This window comes from Triturus cristatus, chromosome 2_2, assembly GCF_964204655.1.
Source record: "Triturus cristatus chromosome 2_2, aTriCri1.1, whole genome shotgun sequence".
NCBI classification, from domain to species: domain Eukaryota; kingdom Metazoa; phylum Chordata; class Amphibia; order Caudata; family Salamandridae; genus Triturus; species Triturus cristatus.
This window is the reverse complement of record NC_140582.1, coordinates 150,312,648-150,333,648: the sequence shown is the minus strand read 5'-3', so window position 1 is coordinate 150,333,648 and position 21,001 is coordinate 150,312,648. Positions and strand designations below refer to the sequence as shown.

General features: G+C 42.6%; 1 protein-coding gene across 4 annotated transcripts in view; it reads right to left on the bottom strand.

Annotated features, from left to right (window-relative positions):
- Nucleotides 1–21,001, bottom strand: part of LOC146861982 (phospholipid-transporting ATPase ABCA1-like) — a 3,104,259-nt gene that overhangs the window by 1,198,802 nt on the left and 1,884,456 nt on the right. For all 4 annotated transcript variants that reach the window (XM_085641135.1, XM_085641137.1, XM_085641136.1 and 1 more), the window contains exons 30-31: nt 12,295–12,419; nt 2,714–2,812 (exon numbers count right to left, since the gene is read on the bottom strand). In XM_085641135.1, coding sequence (XP_085497261.1) covers nt 2,714–2,812; nt 12,295–12,419 — 224 coding nt within the window. The remainder of the gene's footprint in view (nt 1–2,713; nt 2,813–12,294; nt 12,420–21,001) is intronic.

The window sequence follows — 21,001 nt, the reverse complement described above, 5'->3', positions numbered from 1 at the left end:
CCCATCTTGCATTGCATTGTTTGAGAAGTTAAGTGAGTAGATATGCGTGAGGGAGTTGCTAATAAGCTAACCTTCACCTTAATGCATGCCAACATACATCTTTAAGCAACTTCTATGTATATTATGATGTAGGGAAGGATCCGTCCTACCAACTCTGGAATGTGTCACATTGGGACATATAGCCAATGTACATTTAGGAAAAAGACAAGCTAATGCTAATAAATTCAGACAAATGGATGGGGCAGAAGTAGTAAGCAGCTGAGGCAACATGCTGCCCCGTTTAGCAATGCTGCGGTGTCAGTTGTTCACCTTGGTGCTCAGGACTGAGAATCACCAGAAAGCAAACGCCAGGACATAAGGAACAACATGACACTCCAGCACAGCAGCACTTTGATACAATTACCTGCGGTGGGGAAATAACAGGCTGTTGGCAAACACATGGGTGTTCAAGCTAGTTATTGCTCTCCAGGCATTCTGCAACATCTATTGCAACACGCCCCTCACTATATCCTCCTCCTGCTCAGCTCAGCTTCGACTCAAAGCTTCAGCTTTGACCCAGGGAAAGCAGCAGTTAACTACACTGGTGCAAGACACAAAACTATGCTGGTGAATGATCATCCACTTTTGCAGATAGAACCATCCAGAAACAGTCACAAACCTGTGCCTAACACAAAATTCGCTTTCGTGGACATTCCACAAAGGTTAAGTAATTTGTATATTTTGATTGCTCCATGCAAGGGGGACTTTCATCTGATTTGGATTCCTTGAATTCGAAAGACTGGTTCATTGCATCAGGATTTCACATTACCATTGCAATTGCCTTTTACCACACCTAAGTTGAACTCAGTCGTGGGCGGTGGGGCTGGGTGAGGGGTATTTCGAGAGACGACCACGAAGGAAAAGTAAATAAATTATTATTTTCCCTTTGTGGTCGTCTCACAAAATCCCCCCACCCTACCCCACGCTCTTACCTGCAGCGGCCACGGCTGTTAACTTTGTTTTCCAAATGCGTTCAGAATTGTTCCCATAACGAGAACATGTATATAGCTCTTTTCCAGTTTCACACAACACACCAACGTTCCCATCGTACATGCTACCCTTAACTCATTAAGCAAACTACTTTTTCTGTACCCACATTTATCGCTCCACAATTGCGGGACGTCACACTGGATTCCAGTCCCATGATTGATGAAATACCTCCTGATTTAAATGTGTAACCCATATTCCCAAAAGCTCAGAATTTTTGCATTTGCTTTTCGGTGGTTTACCGTTGTACTGATTTTCATGTCACACCGCGAGCAGCTGAGCGAGAGACTACACTTTCCTTACTCAGGGGCATATTCATGAGAGGCTTGCATCACGTTCATACCACACAAAGTGGTACATGCGTCACGCAAGCCTCTAAGTAAGATTTATGAGGCCATGCGAAGCCACATTGCGTGGCTTTGAATGGCTTCATACATCTGGAGTAAGGCAAAGCAGCGGACATCGCTGTGTCGCCTTACTCTCCACAAAGGAGGCCTTCCATGGGCATCATGGTGGGTTTTCCTACGCATCTCACATGGTGGTGTACCCCCGCATTTTACTCCTCCCCAGATAAGGCGTCACAAGGAGAAATCTGTTTACTTCTCCCCGTTTTTTCCTCTATATGTGCAGCATTCTACAACACACATAGAAAGATGAAAGCACCCCCATGGATTGTGTTTGTGCAGGAAGGTGCCCCTCCCTGCACAAAAACAATCCTACCTACAGCACAAACACCCTTGCACCGTGGTGCAAGGGTGCCTGCGTTGGCGCTAGGCTGCCGAAACGGCGCCAGCGCAGGTGGAAGGGACAGAAATGCACCCCATTGGATAAATACCATGCAGTCCTGCACTTACCCTGTGGTGCAGCGCAGCAAGGTAACTTGCTGCGCTGCCCTGGGCCATCATTCCTGTTGGTATGTAATTTAAGTGATATTGACAAGGTGGGCATACTCTGCAATGCAGGAGGCACTCATTCCTGGGTAAGACGGTTGATAGCTTTTCTTTTGATCTGACATGGGTGTCCCATTTAGGTACCAGCTAGCACACTGTTTCTCTAGGCGCACACTAAGGCCTTCATTCCAAGAACCGTTTTAATAATACTCAGCTTTAGTGTTTTTTTTAACCCGATTCGGGATTTCAAATTGTAGATTCATTTTGCACAAATTGCAAAATTGCGCGTTCTGCAACTCGAAACAAAGGAAAACTGTATTGCCTCCGTCCTGCAGACAACGAATTTTCAATATAATGGCTGTCAACGTTTTGTTAGCACTTAAACCAATGTAACAGCACCTTTCTTTCAGTTAACTCTCTTGTGCCTTTGTGCAGCAGCTGTCATTGCTGAAATGCACACACAGAAATGACAAAGATTTATATGTGGTATTTATTATCCTGCCGCCCCCTCCCGTCTCTTTCCTGCCATGCCTGACCAGGAAGTCCGGGACCTGGTCAGGCATGGCGACACGACATGCAGGTCGGGACGGAGGCAATACTGCCATGCCAAAAACAGCTATGGCTTTAATATAAACACTCTTTATCCTCAGTCTTGAGATTTTAATATTGCCTTTGTGTTTCTAGCGAGACAGTCCCCTGCAGATCACGCCTGCTTCCTGTCAAATCTCTCACTTCTCTAGGAAGGAGGATACGTTACCGCAGCCCCTACGCAGACAGCGCAGCACATAGCTACTTACGGAATGGGATCATTCTTCATGCAGCGCGTCCCGAATCCTGGATCATCAGCCAATGAATCTATCACATTTGACACTTGGACGTTGGTGGGCTCATCATTGCTGTAAACAAACACAAGGCGCGATTAAAGTTGCAGCATCGCCTTCGGGCCACAACAAAATCTTCCCTTTTTGCATACACTGAGTGTCAAGCTAAATGGTAAAGACAACCCGCAGCGCCATAATTAAAAGATGGCGTGTATCAAAACCCACTCTTCTGAAGTTTGAGCTGAAAACTGTGTCAGTTGCTCCTCTCCCACTTTCTGACACTTCTTTTTCGAACTCCTATTTTGAATCCCGCATTAGAAATCCGCAGGTGGTTCATCAAGCTCCCTGCAATGCTTTGGTTCATCCATCTGTCACTTTCAGGCAGAACGTTTGCTTTTGTCTTTGAAAGTGAAGGGCGTAAATTGAGAGACATCTCCTGTCTTTTTGTCAGCGTCATTGCAACCAACTGCTTTTCAGCTGAACTGGAATGAATTGTTGAAACTTTGAGTTAAGTATACTTTCCAGGAATCTCGAATATATGTTCAAAGGTTTCCCAAGGGGCTGTTATGGATATTATACCATTTTTATTTGTATGGTCAGCCTTTGGGGCCATAAGCTCACAGAACATGCTTTGTTTAATTTAGTTTATTGAGTTGAGGGAGCAGACGTTTTTGTGATGGATGATGTTATAATGATGAAGGCATCTGTCAGTCAACTAAGCACAAAGAGGACGAATATGTGAGTGAAAAATGGACAAGAGAGACCCCAGGGACATATGAAGCTAGTGAACAGAAATGTGAAAGGGAGAGATATACATGCAAAACAAGTGATTGAAAAGGAGACAAGCAGCAGAATTGGAACAAACTGGGGGTGGGGGTGGGGGGCCGTTGATGGTGGGAAGTAGGCTGTCAGGTATGAATAACTTGTCAAAACCAGGATTATCATTAACATTCGTTGTTCTTGCAGTCCTGTTTAACACCACAAACTGAGGAATACAAGTAGCAAACACACAGAAACAAGCATTTGCAAAGCCAATTGTTCTGGCCTTTCACAAAGTTAGAGTAACTGAAGGAATTACTAGAGGTCATTTTAGACCCAGAAGAAACAGTGGGAAGTCTTTAACAAGAATACAGCCCTTCAGAATTTTAGGAAATCTCAGAAGCAACTGCTTGGGAGTTCTGTCAAAAGCTACAAAACTCATGTTGTTTCTAAATGTCCTTCTTCAGTAAAATGCAACTGCTTTAATGTCCTTCACAAGGATGAGTAGGTGTGGCTTCAACATAAAAGTGTACAAAACCCCTTTTGCGACTCTAAATTGCGCTTGATTTCAATAGGATAAGTAAATATACCATTGCTGGTTCATGCTGATGAATCAATATTCAAACTTTCAATTAATGTCTTAATTACTATTTAGCACCTAGTGCCTTCTACCATATTGTTGAGAAAATACTGTTTTTATTTTGAATGGCACTATATTTCGGCCTCAATAAAATGGCCACCTGTGCTGTGGTAGGATAAAGCAAAATTCAAGTCACTAGATAAAGATATTTGATGAAAGGCATATACAGGGTTTTTTGAGAGCCTGATCATTGTCGTTTATTTTCTTTCTTTCTATATATTGTGTATTTTTTCATTTTTCTTTCAAGTTCTTATTTGTAGACTGGGTTATTTTCTAGTCATAATACCCCTGTGTTTCATCTTCTCCCTCAAGTTAGGTTTACTAAGGCTTTTCCCCTTTGTACTGTCTTCCTGCCATGCAGCCATTCTCATGTGGAAAAAGAGGTGAAACATTGCAAATCTACATACAAATGCGAAGTGAGAAATAGAGAGAGGAAAGTCCAGCCCAAGGCACTGGATAAGTGCTGATTGACAGACAGTATTCAGCCAAGAACAGAACCAGTAATGGCCCAAAGTGAAAAGATGAGCTGACTAGAGTTTGGAGCAGAGGATACTCCTTCGCATTGGTGACGGAATACCCTTCCTGCCAAACTGATGGTTTGCATGCCTGATTTACAGATGGGTGGAACATAAGTATGACTGCGGAGGAGATTACTCCCTCCACGTAGCTGACATACTCCTCCAACGCCAGATGGAATAATGACCATCAGTGATTTGGCCACTGGCCATTCGACTGCCCTCCCAATTAAGAGTGGGCAGTTGAAAGACCAGTTTTCACTGTCACTGTCAGCTAACACCTGGCGGTAAGGGGCAGTGAAATCTGCAAAATGACCCTCACATCATGGGAGGCAACTCCCATGATTTGGGGGTTTCCAGCTTTCAAAAAAGAAACTGCTTTAGGGATTTGGTTTGTGAAAATACAAAAACATGTTACAGACTTGACAGAGCTGTTCATCAAACTTTTAATACATTGAAAGGAGATGCCATGACAACAGTTCCTGCCAATGTTAATAGATGTCTACTGGGCCGATGGACATCTCTAAATTTGGCAGGCAAGGGACCCTTGATATGGCAGGATTAAAGTACTCCTCTATACTGACGGTTTAACCTCCTCCCACTATACTCTAAATCAGCTCCAAAGAACTGACAAAGAATTAAACAGATCATCTGTGCCAACAATAGCTAGGAGATCAAGAAGAGAGTGAAGAGGAAAGTGAGATGGACACTCTCAGGTGAATGACTTATAGCAAATGAAAGAGCTGAGCTGTCCCTGTCCATTGAGCAATAGAGACCCTCAAATTAAAAATGAACAAAATGTGGCAAGAGATTTAGAAAGTCCTGTTTCAAAATGACACTAATGAAGTTGTCATAATGTATAGGCACCTTCACTACTTAACCATTCTTCTCGAGGCAAAATACATATTTATGGAGGCCCTTAAATGTACCAAGTTGTTCCACTTACAGGTATATTTTTAAAAAGAGAAAAGGAAGTGGTGTAAAGAGGGGCATAATTAATTTGATCATGCATAAAAAGGAAAGCAAATTGATTTAGGCTGCTTGAGCTAAAGCAAATTTTGAATCCCAGAGTTGAATTGAAGCAAACGTCTAGCATTATATTTCCTTAGAAGTGACAACTGAGGCATTATTTTTCTCTTAATTGATGCGACTGGTGTTAGGTCTGCCTTTATCTCCAAGCCAGAATTGTGCTGACATTTTGTCTGCTCTTAGGTTATTATGGACTCTTCTGCACTCTGCAGTGAGAAATTAACCTCTGCTGGGTGTCTCTCCCTCACCGACGCCCCTCTACTTTCCTGCGGTCTTTCAAGAGGACAACAGATATGGGAAGCATGTTTTATATGACTAGTGTGGTGTCAAGGACCCTATCCTAGAGACGTTTGCACCAATAGAATGTTCTCCCGATAAATTCAATTATAGTTCAGTTCCTGCGAACGGTATCACTTTGGGGGGGTTTACTTATCTTGAAAAGTTACAGTGTCTCCAGGGCTAAATTAGAAAGTAAACTCTAATGGCTCATGTCCTCTGTTTTCCATGAGAGCATAGATTTATGCTAACTTCTGCTAATCTGCAGCAATTATCACCAATCACTAGGAAGGAGGTAACTAGACTGTCTCATTTTTGCATCCATTTTTTAATCACGGCCCATTTTGATTCATAACATTGATATTCAATGATAAAAATCTGAATTTCAGCAGCCACATGACTTCTGACATGGGGAGCGTAAGTGCTGGGACATTTATTTTTGTATTCAAATTACTTTTGTATATGAGTGGTAAGCCACTTCCATTTTTGTCTATAGGTTCTATATACACAACACAGAATTATCAAGTGAGTATCAAGTCCAGAGTGATCGGTAATGTTACAGTTTCCCAAGAGTCTAAGCAATGATTGGTCAAAACGTATTGGTTCTATCCAGTTAACGTTCAATAGGTAAAACCATTTCATGATCTGAAAGCAGTACATGGCAGACATGTTTCACTTTGAGTTCATAGGAAAAACACTTTGTAAAGCAGCCAGCAGTCCCTCAGCATCACCCTAGTTAAAGGATAAATGGAAAACTACTAAGTCTTTGCAGAACTCCATCCCATTGCGCCGTGTAGTCCACATTGAGACACACATTGCAAAATACCTAAAGAGATTAACTGTATGTGGCAAATATTACACGCTCTTTTTTATTCTGAGTTAAGCTAAATTAATACGTGCAACTAAGAGACAGGATTAGTCTTATTGTAGCACAATATAGTGACAATACGGCAATGAACTGCTAACACGACTTTTCACACCTTTGCCTCATTAACCATTGTTAAACAGTGAAAATATTTAGCCAATCGCTGCATCCTAAACTAGTTGTTCTCCAGGATGTTGCTAACTTTAATTAACTGCTCAAGAACAATTGTGGTATTTTACTATTTAATGGACTGCTGTGATACATTTTCAGGTTCTTTCTTCCAGAAAATAGCCCAGAATTCGGTTTTCTAGGCTGCCTGGCACTAAGGACTTGTGCCAGCCTGAGACAGAAAGCAGTTGGACTGCAACCGCACCACAACCTACCAAGCAATATTTGAATGAGATGTGTTTCATGTAAAAATCAGTCCCATAAGCAATCACAGAAATGGTTAGTAGAATCACAGCCTTCTTTCATTAAGAAAATGCACACTTAAGAACAGTAGTGTGGCGTCCTCCCCAGACTGAATACCCGCCAATGACCACTCCACACACGGAGCTTAGTATTACACGTATTTATTCATCTGTGTGTAACTGCAAACTCAACATTCTCAACCAGCCTTTATTGCATTCCGCTCTAACACTTACCTCACAGTTCTATGGAGCCCATAGCCAAAAAGGTTCCATCATTTCAAACTCGCAAGACAGTACAGGCCTGATTACGAATTTGGTGGTCTTGGAGCAGGCCATCACTGCAGCACCCCGCTCCAAGACAGCCAAACCTGACTACCGGCCACCTGCCAGATTATGAGTTATCTCATGGTCTAACGAGTGGTCCTTTTGCATTTCCACAGCGGTGCCTATAAAAAAGCACCACAAAGGGAACGCCAAAGCCCGTTCCTGCACGGCATGGACTGTAAAGTCTGTGCCGTGCAGGAAAGGGGGTGACTTCACACGGGGGGGGGCAACATGTGCCCCCTGCAGGCAACCCATGGCCCTGCGGCAAAAGGGGGTGCTGTAGGGCCTCCTTTGTTCCTCACCAACACAGGTTTCATGGTAGCCTCACTGCCATGAAAACTGTGGCAGTAAGGAAACTCCTAATGTGATCGGCAGAGCTGCAGCACTACCGCCGGTATATTAGGGCCTATGACTTCTGTGCCACCGTTGCAGGTTCCATGATCCCCGGTGGTTGCGGCAGTCCTTCGGCAGTCCCACTGCCATATTCATGATACAGAAGGTGGCCCGCCAGTCTGGCAGCCCAGGGTCCCCCAACACTGGTTCAGCAATCAGGCCCTACATCTTCCCCTCTGTTAAATAAAAATTACAATTGTTTTACAAAGTATAAATATACATAGACATATACAACTAAATCCCTTAAATCAATCTTTGTGTTAGTGCTTTAATTGTTTGATCTAATCTTGTCCTTGGAAACTGGGAACTGTCATCACCAATCTCCTGGATCCGTGTCAACGGTGTAGAGGCATCAGCAGTCACTGATGAATAATTAGTTATGTGCCTAACATGAGAAGGAGTCTCTGGTAATTGACTTCTCAGGGCACTGGGCAGTCACTATGTGTCCTGTGGTAGACACCACTAGACATGTTTCTGCATCAAATGAAACATCAGATTTTCTTCTCAACATCTGTCTTGCAAGCACTCAATCTCCTTTCTTAAAGACAATGCTCTTTGCATGTCATTTTTGGTCAGCATATGTTTTCATCTTTCGTTTGTCCACCAAGTCCTTCTCATTAGTTGCTTTCTCATCTTTCTTTCTCTGATTGATCCACTGAGGTAACTTAGTGCGCATTGCTCTCCCAAACATCAATGTTGCAGGCCTTTCACCTCTGGTCATGTGTGGTGTTAAACTATAAGCTTTCAAGGTAGAATTCAAAACAGTTTTCAAATCGAGCTTCTCAACAGCAGCATGCTGTACTGTTTTCTTTGGTGCACTCAAAAAATGCTCAACAAGTCTGTTGACCTGGGGTCACCAAAGTGCGCTCTTCTGATGCTTTACATTCAAATGCTCCAAGAAATCATTAAACTATTGACTATTAAAAGATGAGCCATTTTCAGACTTCACCATGGATGGAACATCCCACGTTGCAAAGATGCCATCTATTCTTTCAATGACTCATTCTTAAGGAGTAGATGAAAGATCTTCAGTTAATGGAAATCCATGAACATTCATTCATAATCACCAGCAGGTGATGTCCATTATTGAGTGGACTATAAACGTCAATGGCTATTCTCTCCCATGCATGCTTTGGGAGTTTTGACATGTTCAAGGTGTGGTGAATAGTTTTTGTAGAAAGGCAGTTTCATCTCTGGATGATGCATAATGGTATAATTATACTCTTGTTGTAACCAGCCGCGGTCGGTAGTAGAAGTAACTGCAGGGCGGTGACGTGGGGAGGGGGAGGGGCAGGGTGGGGGGTAGGTAAACTACGGATTATGGAGGTTTACAGGTAAGTTAACATATAAATTAATAAAACGAATTTCGTTGCGTGCACTGCATCGCATTTGGGGATGCCGTGCACGCAACAAAATTTGTTTTATTAATTTATATGTTAACTTACCTGTAAACCTCCATAATCCGTAGTTTACTCTTCCCCACCCTGCCCCTCCCCCTCCCCACGTCACCGCCCTGCAGTTACTCCTACTACCGACCGCGGCTGGTTGTAACCAAAGTCCCCATCGTTCAATGTGATGAGGTATTTGGCATCTGGATTGCCAAATATAGTCAATACGCTTGATGATCAGTTAACATCGTAAAGGGTTTTCCATACAGGAATTAATGGAAATGTTCACAAGCACATATCACACCTAAACCTTTTTTTCTAGATGTGAGTAAACATGTTCTATTTGTGCCAAACTTCTACTTGCATGTGCCACAATATGCCTTCTAGCATTCGGGTACAGGCTGTTCTGTGCAAGGAAGGAGCCTAAACCGAATGGGCTAGTGTCAGCCTTAACTTCTATGTGAAGCTTCGGATTGAAGTGTGCCATTTAAGCAGCATTCTCAATGGCTTGTTAACTTCTTTCACAGCTTTTCTCACATTCATGTGACCAATGAAATGAAACATTATTTTTCATCAAGTCTCTCAAAGGAGCACTGACAGTGGCTAAGTCGTGTATCTATCTAAAACAGTAATTGGTCATGCCAAGAAATGAAAGCACCATAGAAACATTTTGTGAGGAATCCGCATTTGACAGCACTTGTACTTTAGCGGGATATGGTGTCATTACCCCATCAGAAAAGATGTCGTGAAATAATTTTAGCTGTGTATTATGGAACTCACATTTCTGCATTCAAGTCAAACCTGCTTCATCAAGTAAAAGACATACTTGTGTAAAAGAGTTATTGTGTTCTTTTTGTGTAGCTTCAAAATCCAATACGTCATCGCTGTCATAGAACGCTTTCATGACAGGCTGAATTATACGTCGAAGGATGTCTTGAAACAGTTCTGCAGCGGTTGACACACCAAAATGTAGTCTTTTGTGTCGAAACAGAACAAAATGTGTAAAAAAGGTTGTAATGTATATACAATCTTCTTCAAGTTCTAACTGATGATATCCTTTATTTAAATCAAGGCAAGAGAAGACCTTTGCACCATTTAATTGTGTTATCATGTCAGCAATGTGCATGCCTGAATGTTGTTCTCTTTCAATTGCCTTGTTTGCCTGATGCATTTCAATGTATATGTGTACAGCTCATTCATTGTCCTTTTTAGGAAATACTTCTATGGAAGTAACCCATGGAGGTGGACCAGCAGAACATTCAATATTTCCATGCTTGAACACCTTCTTGCAAATGAAAAGCTATTTATCTATGTCTCTGAGCAACAGGACAGAATTCCTCATTAATAATCAACTTTACTTTCATAGTCTTAAGCTTTCCTAAACCATGAAATAACAAAGGGAACTGACTTTCTATTTCATCATGAACATTCATGTTGTAATTACCAGAAATCAGTCCCGTATCAGCAGCTGTGCTGAAACTGAGTAGACATGCACTTGACACTTGACTCTGTGTCTTGAAGCACATGGATGGGTGCCTGCACTTTGACCATGTTTACAGTTTGGTTTTTGATGTCATAAGTTGCAGCAATAGAGATAATTCATTGTATTTCTCCTTAGATATAATGTTTATCAATGCACCACTGCCAATAATTAAAGGTATTCAACAACAATTTACTTTCAGTGTAATCTTTGGGTAATGTTTGAATGGCTTTGGTGCTTTGGCATGTTGATCTTTCATTGACTGCCATTTTCTTGGCAAAACCAATATGCACACATCTTTCTGAGGTAAATATCGACATGGCAGAATCATTTTCATCAGTTTCACTTGATACTGATTCAGAAGAACTGTTTGACAATGATTTAGATGATGATCAACTTTGTTCAGTGTCAATTTGTCTTAACTAATGTCACACTTGGCCTTTCGTAAACGTTGCTTCTGGAACGATCCGGTGGCCATTTTGTCTTCACGCCATGATGCCCTTACTTTTTCCTTCGGTTTGCAAAGCATCACAAAATGGTTCTCTGTTCCACATTCTTTATATATTTGTCCAAGAGCGGGTCTTTTTCCTTTGTGTGGAAATGAAAATTCACATCTAAAACAAAACTTATTTTTATGAGTAGACATCACTTTGTGTCCTTCAGTCTTTGGCTTACTTTTCACACTCATGATGGATTCATTCTGGGCACCTCCAGCTTCCATGTCAGCAGCTTGTCTATCAGCATGCTCTCCAGCTCTAGCAGCCATTAACACTCGCTGCAGAATAAGATGTTCTGAGAAGCATCTGTCAATAACTCTCAGACATATAGGGGCATATTTACAAGGGAATGGCGGAGCATGGTATAAGCACAAAATGCGAATGCCTCACTCTCTCATTCTGAAAAAGCAGATATGAGCCACATTTACCAAGATACGACACATCCCCGTGCTTTCCCTAGCGCTGGCACTAAATTAAGCTGCCTAGCACCAAAACAGAGAACTTTGAATCATAGTGCAAGGGTGCCTGTGTTGAGGGAATGAATCTTTATGTGCAGGAAGGTGTTCCTTACTGCACATAAACAATCACAAATGGTGATTTAAAACTTCTATATGTACTGCATTGCTCACTGTACTGGTCATCTGATTGCTACAACCAATCAAGAACCCCAGCCAGAGATCCAAGATTGCTGTTTGCTAGAAACCTTTGCCCATGGGGTTAGTTAGTATGACTAAAACCACTAGTTGGAATTCTGATCCATACTTCTCACTGGAGTAACTGTGAAACAAATTGGAGAATTATATTTCTGCTTGCAGTTATTTCAGTTAAAATGCCATTGTAGAAAGAATGTGTTTGTTTCACAATGTGATGTTTAGTGTACAAATTAGTGCACATATGCTGCACTGTAAGAAAACATGCTTGATAAGTCTTAAAACAACAACTAAGAACAGTCAACTCTCAAATATTGCATGAATAACTCACCTGTAGAAAACACGCTGTGATCCGTACATCCAGGGTTGCAACTCAAGGCTCGGGTATTCCACAAAAGGTGGGATAACCATGGAAAAGATAAGAGCAAGACAGACGAAGGCAGCGGGCTGTATAACCTTTGGAAATATGATGAAAGAAAACATTACGTTTTTGAGTCACTGCATATTAGGAACATAACTTAATATTTCTCATGAATAAACTGTTACTCTTTTTTTAATAACTGAGAAGACTGCAGAATATGTTCAGTTTATTCGTTTTTTTGTTTTTCAATAGCAAACTCTCACTTTGGTAGTTTGTTTCTAAAAAACCTAAAAGTTTGGTGTGCGGCTGCTTTAAAGACTGTGACCCTGCACCAAACTTTCAGTGCCTTCAAAGGAGCTGTCCTGGTGCCATGGTGTGAATGCACAGAGATCACTGTGGGGCTGACAGTGAACTCAAACTACAGCGGTGTTCTGTCCATTCTCTACCACCTTTGGGGCACAGTTAAGACAATCAAGGGCTAAATCAGCCCCTTAGTTGTCTTTTAAAGGAAAACAGACCTAGTTTTTCACACTCAAAATGTAAACTATTGCCAGTTTGTGGAGCTATTTTACCCCAACAACATCCTGTTCTCAGATGTGTCTAAACTATTATCAAGTCTACATTAATGGCTTCTAAATTCAGTTCCCAATCCATCATTTTATAAGATTTCCCATTTAAGGCTGTTTGCATGGCACTGGCTGAGGAATGTACCCTTTGCCATAAGTCCTTGTGGGATCTAGTGACCAGAATATATTTCATATTATGCATCACACGTCCACTTTTTAATTACTAACCAAACAACATGTTTTATTCACAGGACTATGGTAGGAGGACACCCAAAGAAATAACTGTCCTATTATTATCACCAATCTACATTAGAGAGTCGTATTCTAACTACCTCTGGATCACTTACTCAGGGAATGTTTTTATTTTTCTAATAAAGTACTTTCTGGTAAAGACAGCAGAAAATACATTTACTGGATACCAAGATATGTAAGTATGGGAGGAACACTGAGAGGTAGGAGTATGACTTTGGTATTGAGATTAACAGTAAACAGTCAGAACATTTAGAGTGTGTGAATTGCTCGTTTCCCAAAAGTGGAGGAGTCAACGTCACCACTGTCTAGGCGACAGTTACAGCTGAGCTAACACACACAGCAATGCTGTCAGAGGGGCCTATTCTTTAAGTCCCACAGATGACCGTTCTGTCCACGTCCACGTCCACAACCATCAACCTTTGCTGTCCCAGGCAAAAAAAAAACAAGAAATGTCCCTATGTCCTGTAAGAACACAGCCCTCATATTACATTATTTCTGAAGTAGTATTGCTTCTTTGGCTTTTTGTCTTCGGAAGTAAGAAACTAGACGTAGTAAGCATATTTTACAAACTTATTTATGTCATAATGGTAAAGGGGAGGCATATTTACCTAAAAAAGGGGAATTGGAAAATGCCTAACTATTCTAAGGTCCAGTTTCACCAGGTGTCGTCCACCCCTAGTGCAAATCTGCAGCTTTTCATTGCAACAAATCCAAAGATTATGAAGTACCATAATTATTAGGCCACACGTGACAATCTTCACGCTTGTGCTAAAAATGTCTTGTTTGCCCAGCGCCAAACACTATTCTGAATTGTGCCATGGTGCAAAGTTCCAACGGTGAACACGCAGTGCCTTGACTGAGATTGAATTTTGTTCTTCAAGAACACCTTTAGTACAAATTGGTCTAAAGAAAATCATGTCATATGTGCAATTTTGCAAACATTACTGGTTGCGTAAGTTGTCTTACGGTGTTATAATGCTATAAAAAGCTATGTTGTGCCACTTAGGATCAATTTAGTTGAACTGTCTTTGTGTTGATTCATATGGGGGGTTCGCACTGTTCCTGCCCTTTTATGCCTACTCTGATTATCATGGGTGACACAGTGCTGTTTCCGTGCTGTGCTCGTGTCCACTTTCAGTACAAAAGTAATTTTGCACATCAAATTTGAATTATTATCTGGACAGGTAATAATGATGGCTGTCATAGATGACCTATACCACCCATCCACTTCTCTCTGTTTGTTGAGCCATTAGCTGTTCATCTTAGGTCCAAAACATTGCGACTCCACTGGTACCCGACAACCTAAAAATCACACTCTAAGCCGACAACAATACACTTTTTCTTGAAGCCGGAAGATCAAATATCGAGTTCACCCTGGATGCAATTAAGAGTGTAGCAAACTCTTTGTTATTAAAAACCACAAATCTAAAACAGAGGTATTATTATTATTATTATTATTATTATTATTATTCAATTGATATCAAGGCAGCCATCAAAGCAACTATATCCATAGCGCCAAAAGTTATTTGGGAGTGAAATATTGAGACGATCCCCTGCAGCTATTTGAAGTGAATAGTCACCCAATAATTAAGAACGGTAAACATCTTTTTCATGTTGGGCCGGACTTTCATCATCCATTATAGGTCACAATTGATTTATAATTTTGTGTAATGCTATGCTTCTTGACTGTGGCTTACTTTCGATCATGTTATTTAGACTGCTAAACCTAGATTGTAGTTTGTAAGACTATTATGGAGGGAGGGAAGTCTTTCTCTTCCTGATTTGCAAATGGATCAGTTTACCACTTTTGCAGTTCAGGCACACTTTTTCCCTAGAGACCACATGTTTTTTATAATTCAATTCATATAGTCCTGTCATGCTCAAGCATGTACATATTACAGTATTGATCTCTCCTCTTTAGTTCCCATGCAATCCCAAGTCTGTTGCAAGAGACTAGGGAGTTCATTTAAGCAGTGTACAGCATTTTAATGTGTTTTTTTAATTCCATATTTACACGTCAAGTTTCAGCAATCTGAATGTGAGAGTACTTTTCCATTTATCAATTGACCTTTTCAATTAGGTGGTTTGAAACTGATGTTATTTAATTGGGGAACATTTTATAGGAGGTTAGATAACAGAGTGAGCCACTCTCTTGATAAATCATAGCAATATACAATCTAGTTCCCTTTCACATATTTACAGCTACACCATGGTTATCGATCTGGTCAAGTAACTGAGAACACAGCAGACCAAAGCCCAGATATATGAGAAATGTATTCTATGTAGTGAAGCTAAAGTTACTGCTGCATTGTGTGTAAGGGAGAGAGCAGAACATTGCCATATCTACAAAGATATGGAGCTGTTTTACTCTCTTCCTGTGTTGGCACACACCTTTGTGTTATAGTGCAAGGCTATATGTGCATTCTGTAAGGAATAGATTTTGTACTGGTAGAGGGCGGAGGGCCCTTCCAATGCCAAAACTATCCTTTAAAATTAGGAAAATTGAAGCATTTCTGCTTGTTATGTTCTCTTGAAGAAAGAATACGATTTTGGTGCAAGTTTCTGTCTACTCATGTTTTCAGATAGATATTTGTGTCAAAACCTATGGGTGGAGCCATGGGAAAACCCATGTACCACCCATGGAATGCCTCCTTGATGCAAAGCAGAGCATAGTACTGCTTTAAGTTACGTTGGTAAACTATCCAATGCTAGTGCTATTCGGTTGCAAGAACAACCAAAATACGGTGTGTATATAATGAAAAAGACAGTATGTAATAGTTCTCAGTTCACTGTAATGTTGCCAGACAAGGTATAGTTGTTCCCAGTATAAGGTTCCACATAAGCAACCAAAATATTTATTCTGCCATTATCAATGATGATGTCATGGATGTCCAAATCCACACCCGGAAGGCATATGTTCAGAGTCAAGAAATGATACAATGTCTGAAGCACTTCCTTTGGGTTTTACAGCAAACAATCCAACAGTGCCCCTCTCTGCCCAAAAGCAGCATGGTAAAATCTTTCATTCCATGTGCAGAGCTCCAGCGCCCATCCAGAGGTGTGGCCAGGAAATGATGAACCTCTCTTCTGCGGTCACTCAAAACCGGTTCTTGGGGCAGCTCCTCTCACACCCTGCTACAGTAAAAATAGACTTTGGGGCTGTTTCACTAAAGGGACATTTTTAACATTAAACTTTTACATAACTTCCTTTTAAATACCATGAACCTTGCCGTAGGGGGCAGTGAGGCCTACTTATTAGTGACTTATTCAGGGAGGGTTTCCGCCTATCAAAAATGGCTTATTTTGTCAGGTCAAGTTTTCTTTTAAAACCTTCAGCACTGGCCTAAGCCTTCCAGGCATGCAGCCATATTTGCCCTCTCTCTGCAACAGTTGGAACAATTTGTGCTGCAGCCAACTGGTGAAATGTACTTTACAGACCTTGGGTACAATTAAGGGTACACATATTTCATCATTATGAAAGGGAGTGCACAGACATTTTACCACAGGTTAGCAGGGGTAAAGTGCACATAGTTCTACAGCCAGCAAAACCAGTCAAGGCAAAAATCTAGGGGTACACAAAGCAAAAGATGGTAATTTCCAACAACTACTAATTGTCAACAGATACACAAGCAGAAAAAGAGTATTGCAGCAGAGTTGCACTCCAGGCTACTAAATGTGTGTGAGATTAATTCTGGATGAGGATTAATTCATTGGAGGAATCCCAACAAATTATCTTAATAGAATTATCCCCAGAGGTTGGAACCTTTCAACCACATATGTTCAGGCTTGGACACTTTTCTGAGGTTTTGATGTGTTCCATGCATTGTTTTGTCTGCTCTCACCTCATAAGATTTAAACTTACTTTCTCCTTTAGTATGGGGTAGTTAATCTAGTATAAACCTTAGCTGTAGCACTCATTCTTTCTTGTTGTTCTTTCTAAGACAAACTCCAGGGCCTGTGGCCTGTGCTCATCGTTCTCTTTCCATGTTGTAGGAAATAGGATCTGCTTCTTATGGTTACCCCCACTTTTGCTTTTTGCACGCACTGTTTTGACTAGTCTGGCTGGGATCCTGCTATTCAGGTTCCATGGGGATACTTGGGTACCCTTATCAGTCCCTAGTATATGGTTCACATGTACTCAGGGCATAGGTACCCCAGAGGCCTCCCATGGGCTGAAGCATGTATTATGTCACCCATGAGAGGCCATGCAAAATGGAACCTCAGGTCTGCTACTGCAGCTTTTGTTAGCTGGTGCTTGCACCACTTAATGAGATATAGGTTTACTATATCTATATATGTCACCACACTTAAAACTTTATGTCACCCATATAGCAGGCCTTAACAATCCTGAAGGCAGGGTGCTGGGTTTTCCGTGAGAAGGTGGTCCTGCATGTGCAGGGCCCCTCTGCAGTCTTCAGAGACCATTATCCCGGGCTGTATGTGATACTGCCAGACATATAGGTAGAGGTGCATTATAACCGCATGGTAAATGTTATCTCGAAAACAACTGCAACAAAGTATGTCGTGTTTGATGTCAAACACCTTGGAATCATACCTCTACACCTGTAACTGGTGTGGGAGGTATGATTCCTCCCCTCAGAACTGAGATTTTGAGGGTACCTAAGTCTACTGGTACCAACTTTCTAGAGCGCTACAGCACAAAATGGATGCTGCCAGCCACAGACATGAGTCTGCCCTCCTGCTGCTGAGCCAAGCAAGCGCAGAGGAAGGCCGGATAATAGGTATCCTGTCACAGGGAGGTGTGACCACCTCCCAGACCGGATTCAGTGTATTGGGGCTGGGTGGGTGCACAGCCTCCGTGCCAGAAAGTCTGCACGAGGGGGCACATTTGGTGTCCCTGTGCATGGTCCAGCACAAACCAGTTCTGGGAGCTAGTTGCTCATGGTCTGGAGTGAAACTGGACAAAGGACATGGGTGTAGCCACCCCTCTGTCCAGTCCGTCCCATAGGAGGGTCCCTAGAATCTGTCCAACCCTTTCCCATGGGTATAAAATGGGTTACCTGGCTACAGGACATTAGATTTTACGTGGACAAGCTTCTGCAAGAAGATACCACTACACTTCGGACGTCTGGACACGTTGAAGGACCTCCCTTGGGCTCGACTTCGTCTTCACTTGCCATCCCCAGTCTCGCCACTGTCTGTGATCCATACAGGCTCTGTGCTGGACCCTGTGGACTGCCAAAACAACAGAAGAATCTCCCTTTGAAGGAGTCACTCCCCTGCAAATGCAGGCACCGTAATGCATCTGACTGGTTTGCTGATCCTGAGCTCCTGCGGACTCTGAAGGATCTAGCAACGCAGGAGGTGGGTTTCCGAAGGTCTCCGAGGTTGAGATGCCCTCTCACTGAGTTTGAGGCGGATATCCCTCGTGAGGACCATATACCTGTACCCCTGTGCACTGCATTCATTTGCAGCTGCACATGCTTGTTGTCATGCAACAATTCCATGCATTGGGCCATTTGTAGCTCTGACACCAGCACATCTTTTCTGAGAAGGACTCTGGCTTCCTCACACTCTGTGCCCTGTGGGTCTACCTGAGGGTCAACTTTTCTTTATTTGGGCTCCCCTGGTTTCTCCAGGCCTGCCCTGACTCCCCTTGCTGTGGTGAGTCTCCTGGTCCTTGCTGGGCCAGATCAACACCGAATTTGACCATTTCCGTTGTCTGCCGCCGCGAAGGCTTGTTGGTGCTTCCGCCGGACACCAACCCCTCAGCTCTCAACATCCTTCATGGAACAGCTCACCTCCAGCTCCTGGTTGTCCTAGACATCTCCGGGTCCTCGCAGCTGAAGAGTCAAGATCACCATCAACATACCTGAAGCACATCTGTGGCCATTCGTCTACCAAGCCCCTGGCCACTCCAAAGTGACCCAGACTCTGTCCCCTCAGCATTCAGGTTCTTCACATATAGAATCCACGCTTGTATTCCACCGGACACTTTTTGTTCTTCCTGCAGCAGCATTTCTTTGTCAACATCCATAGAGAACGACGAGGGTTTCCGACGCCACTTCGTGCTCATGCACCCGGCTCCTCTGGGATAGGTAACTCTGGTACAAAGGTATCCACAGGCGGGGTGGCTCTCCAAACTCTTAAGTTGTTAAGGGTTGTCTTCATAATCTGCTGGGAAGGGTCCTTAATCTCTGATTTTCCAATCGCGACTTTCCCATTGAATTGTACGGAGTACGGTGTCGTGTTCTCACACTGCACCCGTCCTACTAACTCACCTTGGGTGGTTCCTTGGGGACTCAGTGATTCTACACCTTCTAGACTAGGTCTAGTCCTTAGTCGTGGTTCTTATACCACTTATTTAGTATATGGTTTGGTCTCCTCCTGGAGCCCACCGTGTATTGTGCTACTTACGTTTGACTCTTTGCAGCTGTATTATTTAATTTGTATTCTATCCTCGTGTAGAGAATACTAGAGAGTGTTATATATAACAAATACATATTTTTATAACTACTGTGTGGTTTCCCTTTCATTTATCCAATACTATAATGTTGCATTGTAATAAAACAGGGTGCTTAACATTCCTTCAAGACTTAGCCTGAAGGATGCTCTCCATAACTACCACTAGGATAGCTTTCGATAAAGGTTATCTTTGACCTAATCACCATAAGGTTTGTTTGGACTGGTACAAGGTGCCCACTTTAACTAGTGGACAGCACATACCACGTCAACTTCTCACACATGTCAAAGTCTAAAGGGTCCAGCAAATTACTTTTCTATGAGGTGGTTGGAAATGCAAAAACCTCCATTCCCACGTCACCTACCATGTCAGAAGAGGCTCACATCCCATCGACTTCAATGAACACTTTGCCAAGGAATCCGACCGGTATCTAAACCCCAACAGCCAACGTCAATGCAGTGATTACGAACATAATAGCTGAAGTCCACTCCCTGAGGGTGATCATTGCCTCTTAATTAAAGCTGATGGATACAACAAAGTCCAGTCTCTGTGAAATGGAAACCCACATTGATGGCTTACCAGACTCGGGCTTGGACAAATGGAATATTAAGCTCAAACTGATAGATATGGAGGAAAGAAGTGGAAGGCAGAATGTACGTGTTAAAGGACTGCCTGAGAAGGCAGATAGACAATAACATTTTGGTCTTCCTTTGCCACTTCTTCACTAGGGCACTTAGAGTTAAGTCACAGAGCAATCTTGGAATGTTTCCGCCATCATCAACAAGCCCAGCAAGTCATGAACACAGCAAATAAACACAGGCTGTACATATATGAGGACCACACAATCTTCTTTGGTGGGCTTCTTGTATGACATTGCCATCAAATAGAAGATGTTCCTGACTCTAAGAACCTAGCTTTCTCAAAGAGAGATACAATATGGGACTCTGGGACCAGCAACTATGCTTATCACTCACAATGGTAATTTGAAGAAATACAAATCAAATCATATCAGGTGTTTGTTAAGCGCGACTACTCACCCGTAAGGGTCTCAAGGTGCTGGGGGTGTGGGGGGGGATTTCCAGTCCACCATGGAGGGGGTCTGTCAAAGAGCCAGGTTTTGAGTTTGCTTGCGAAGACGGGGAGCGATGTTATCTGTCTGAGGTGGAGCGGAAGGTTGTTCCAGGCTCTGGCTGCGAGGAAGGAGAATGAGCGGCCTCCCGATCTGGTCTTTCTGGTGCGGGGGAACCACAGCGTAGGAGAGATGGGCTGATCGTAGGGTCCTTTTGGGTGTGTGGAATTTGAGTCGGCTGTTCAGGTATGCTGGTCCGGTGTCGTGGAGGGCCTTGTGAGCATGGGTTAGCATCTTGAAGGTAACTCTAGCTTCGATGGGGAGCCAGTGGAGTGTTCGCAGGTGCTGGGAGATGTGGCAGTTTCT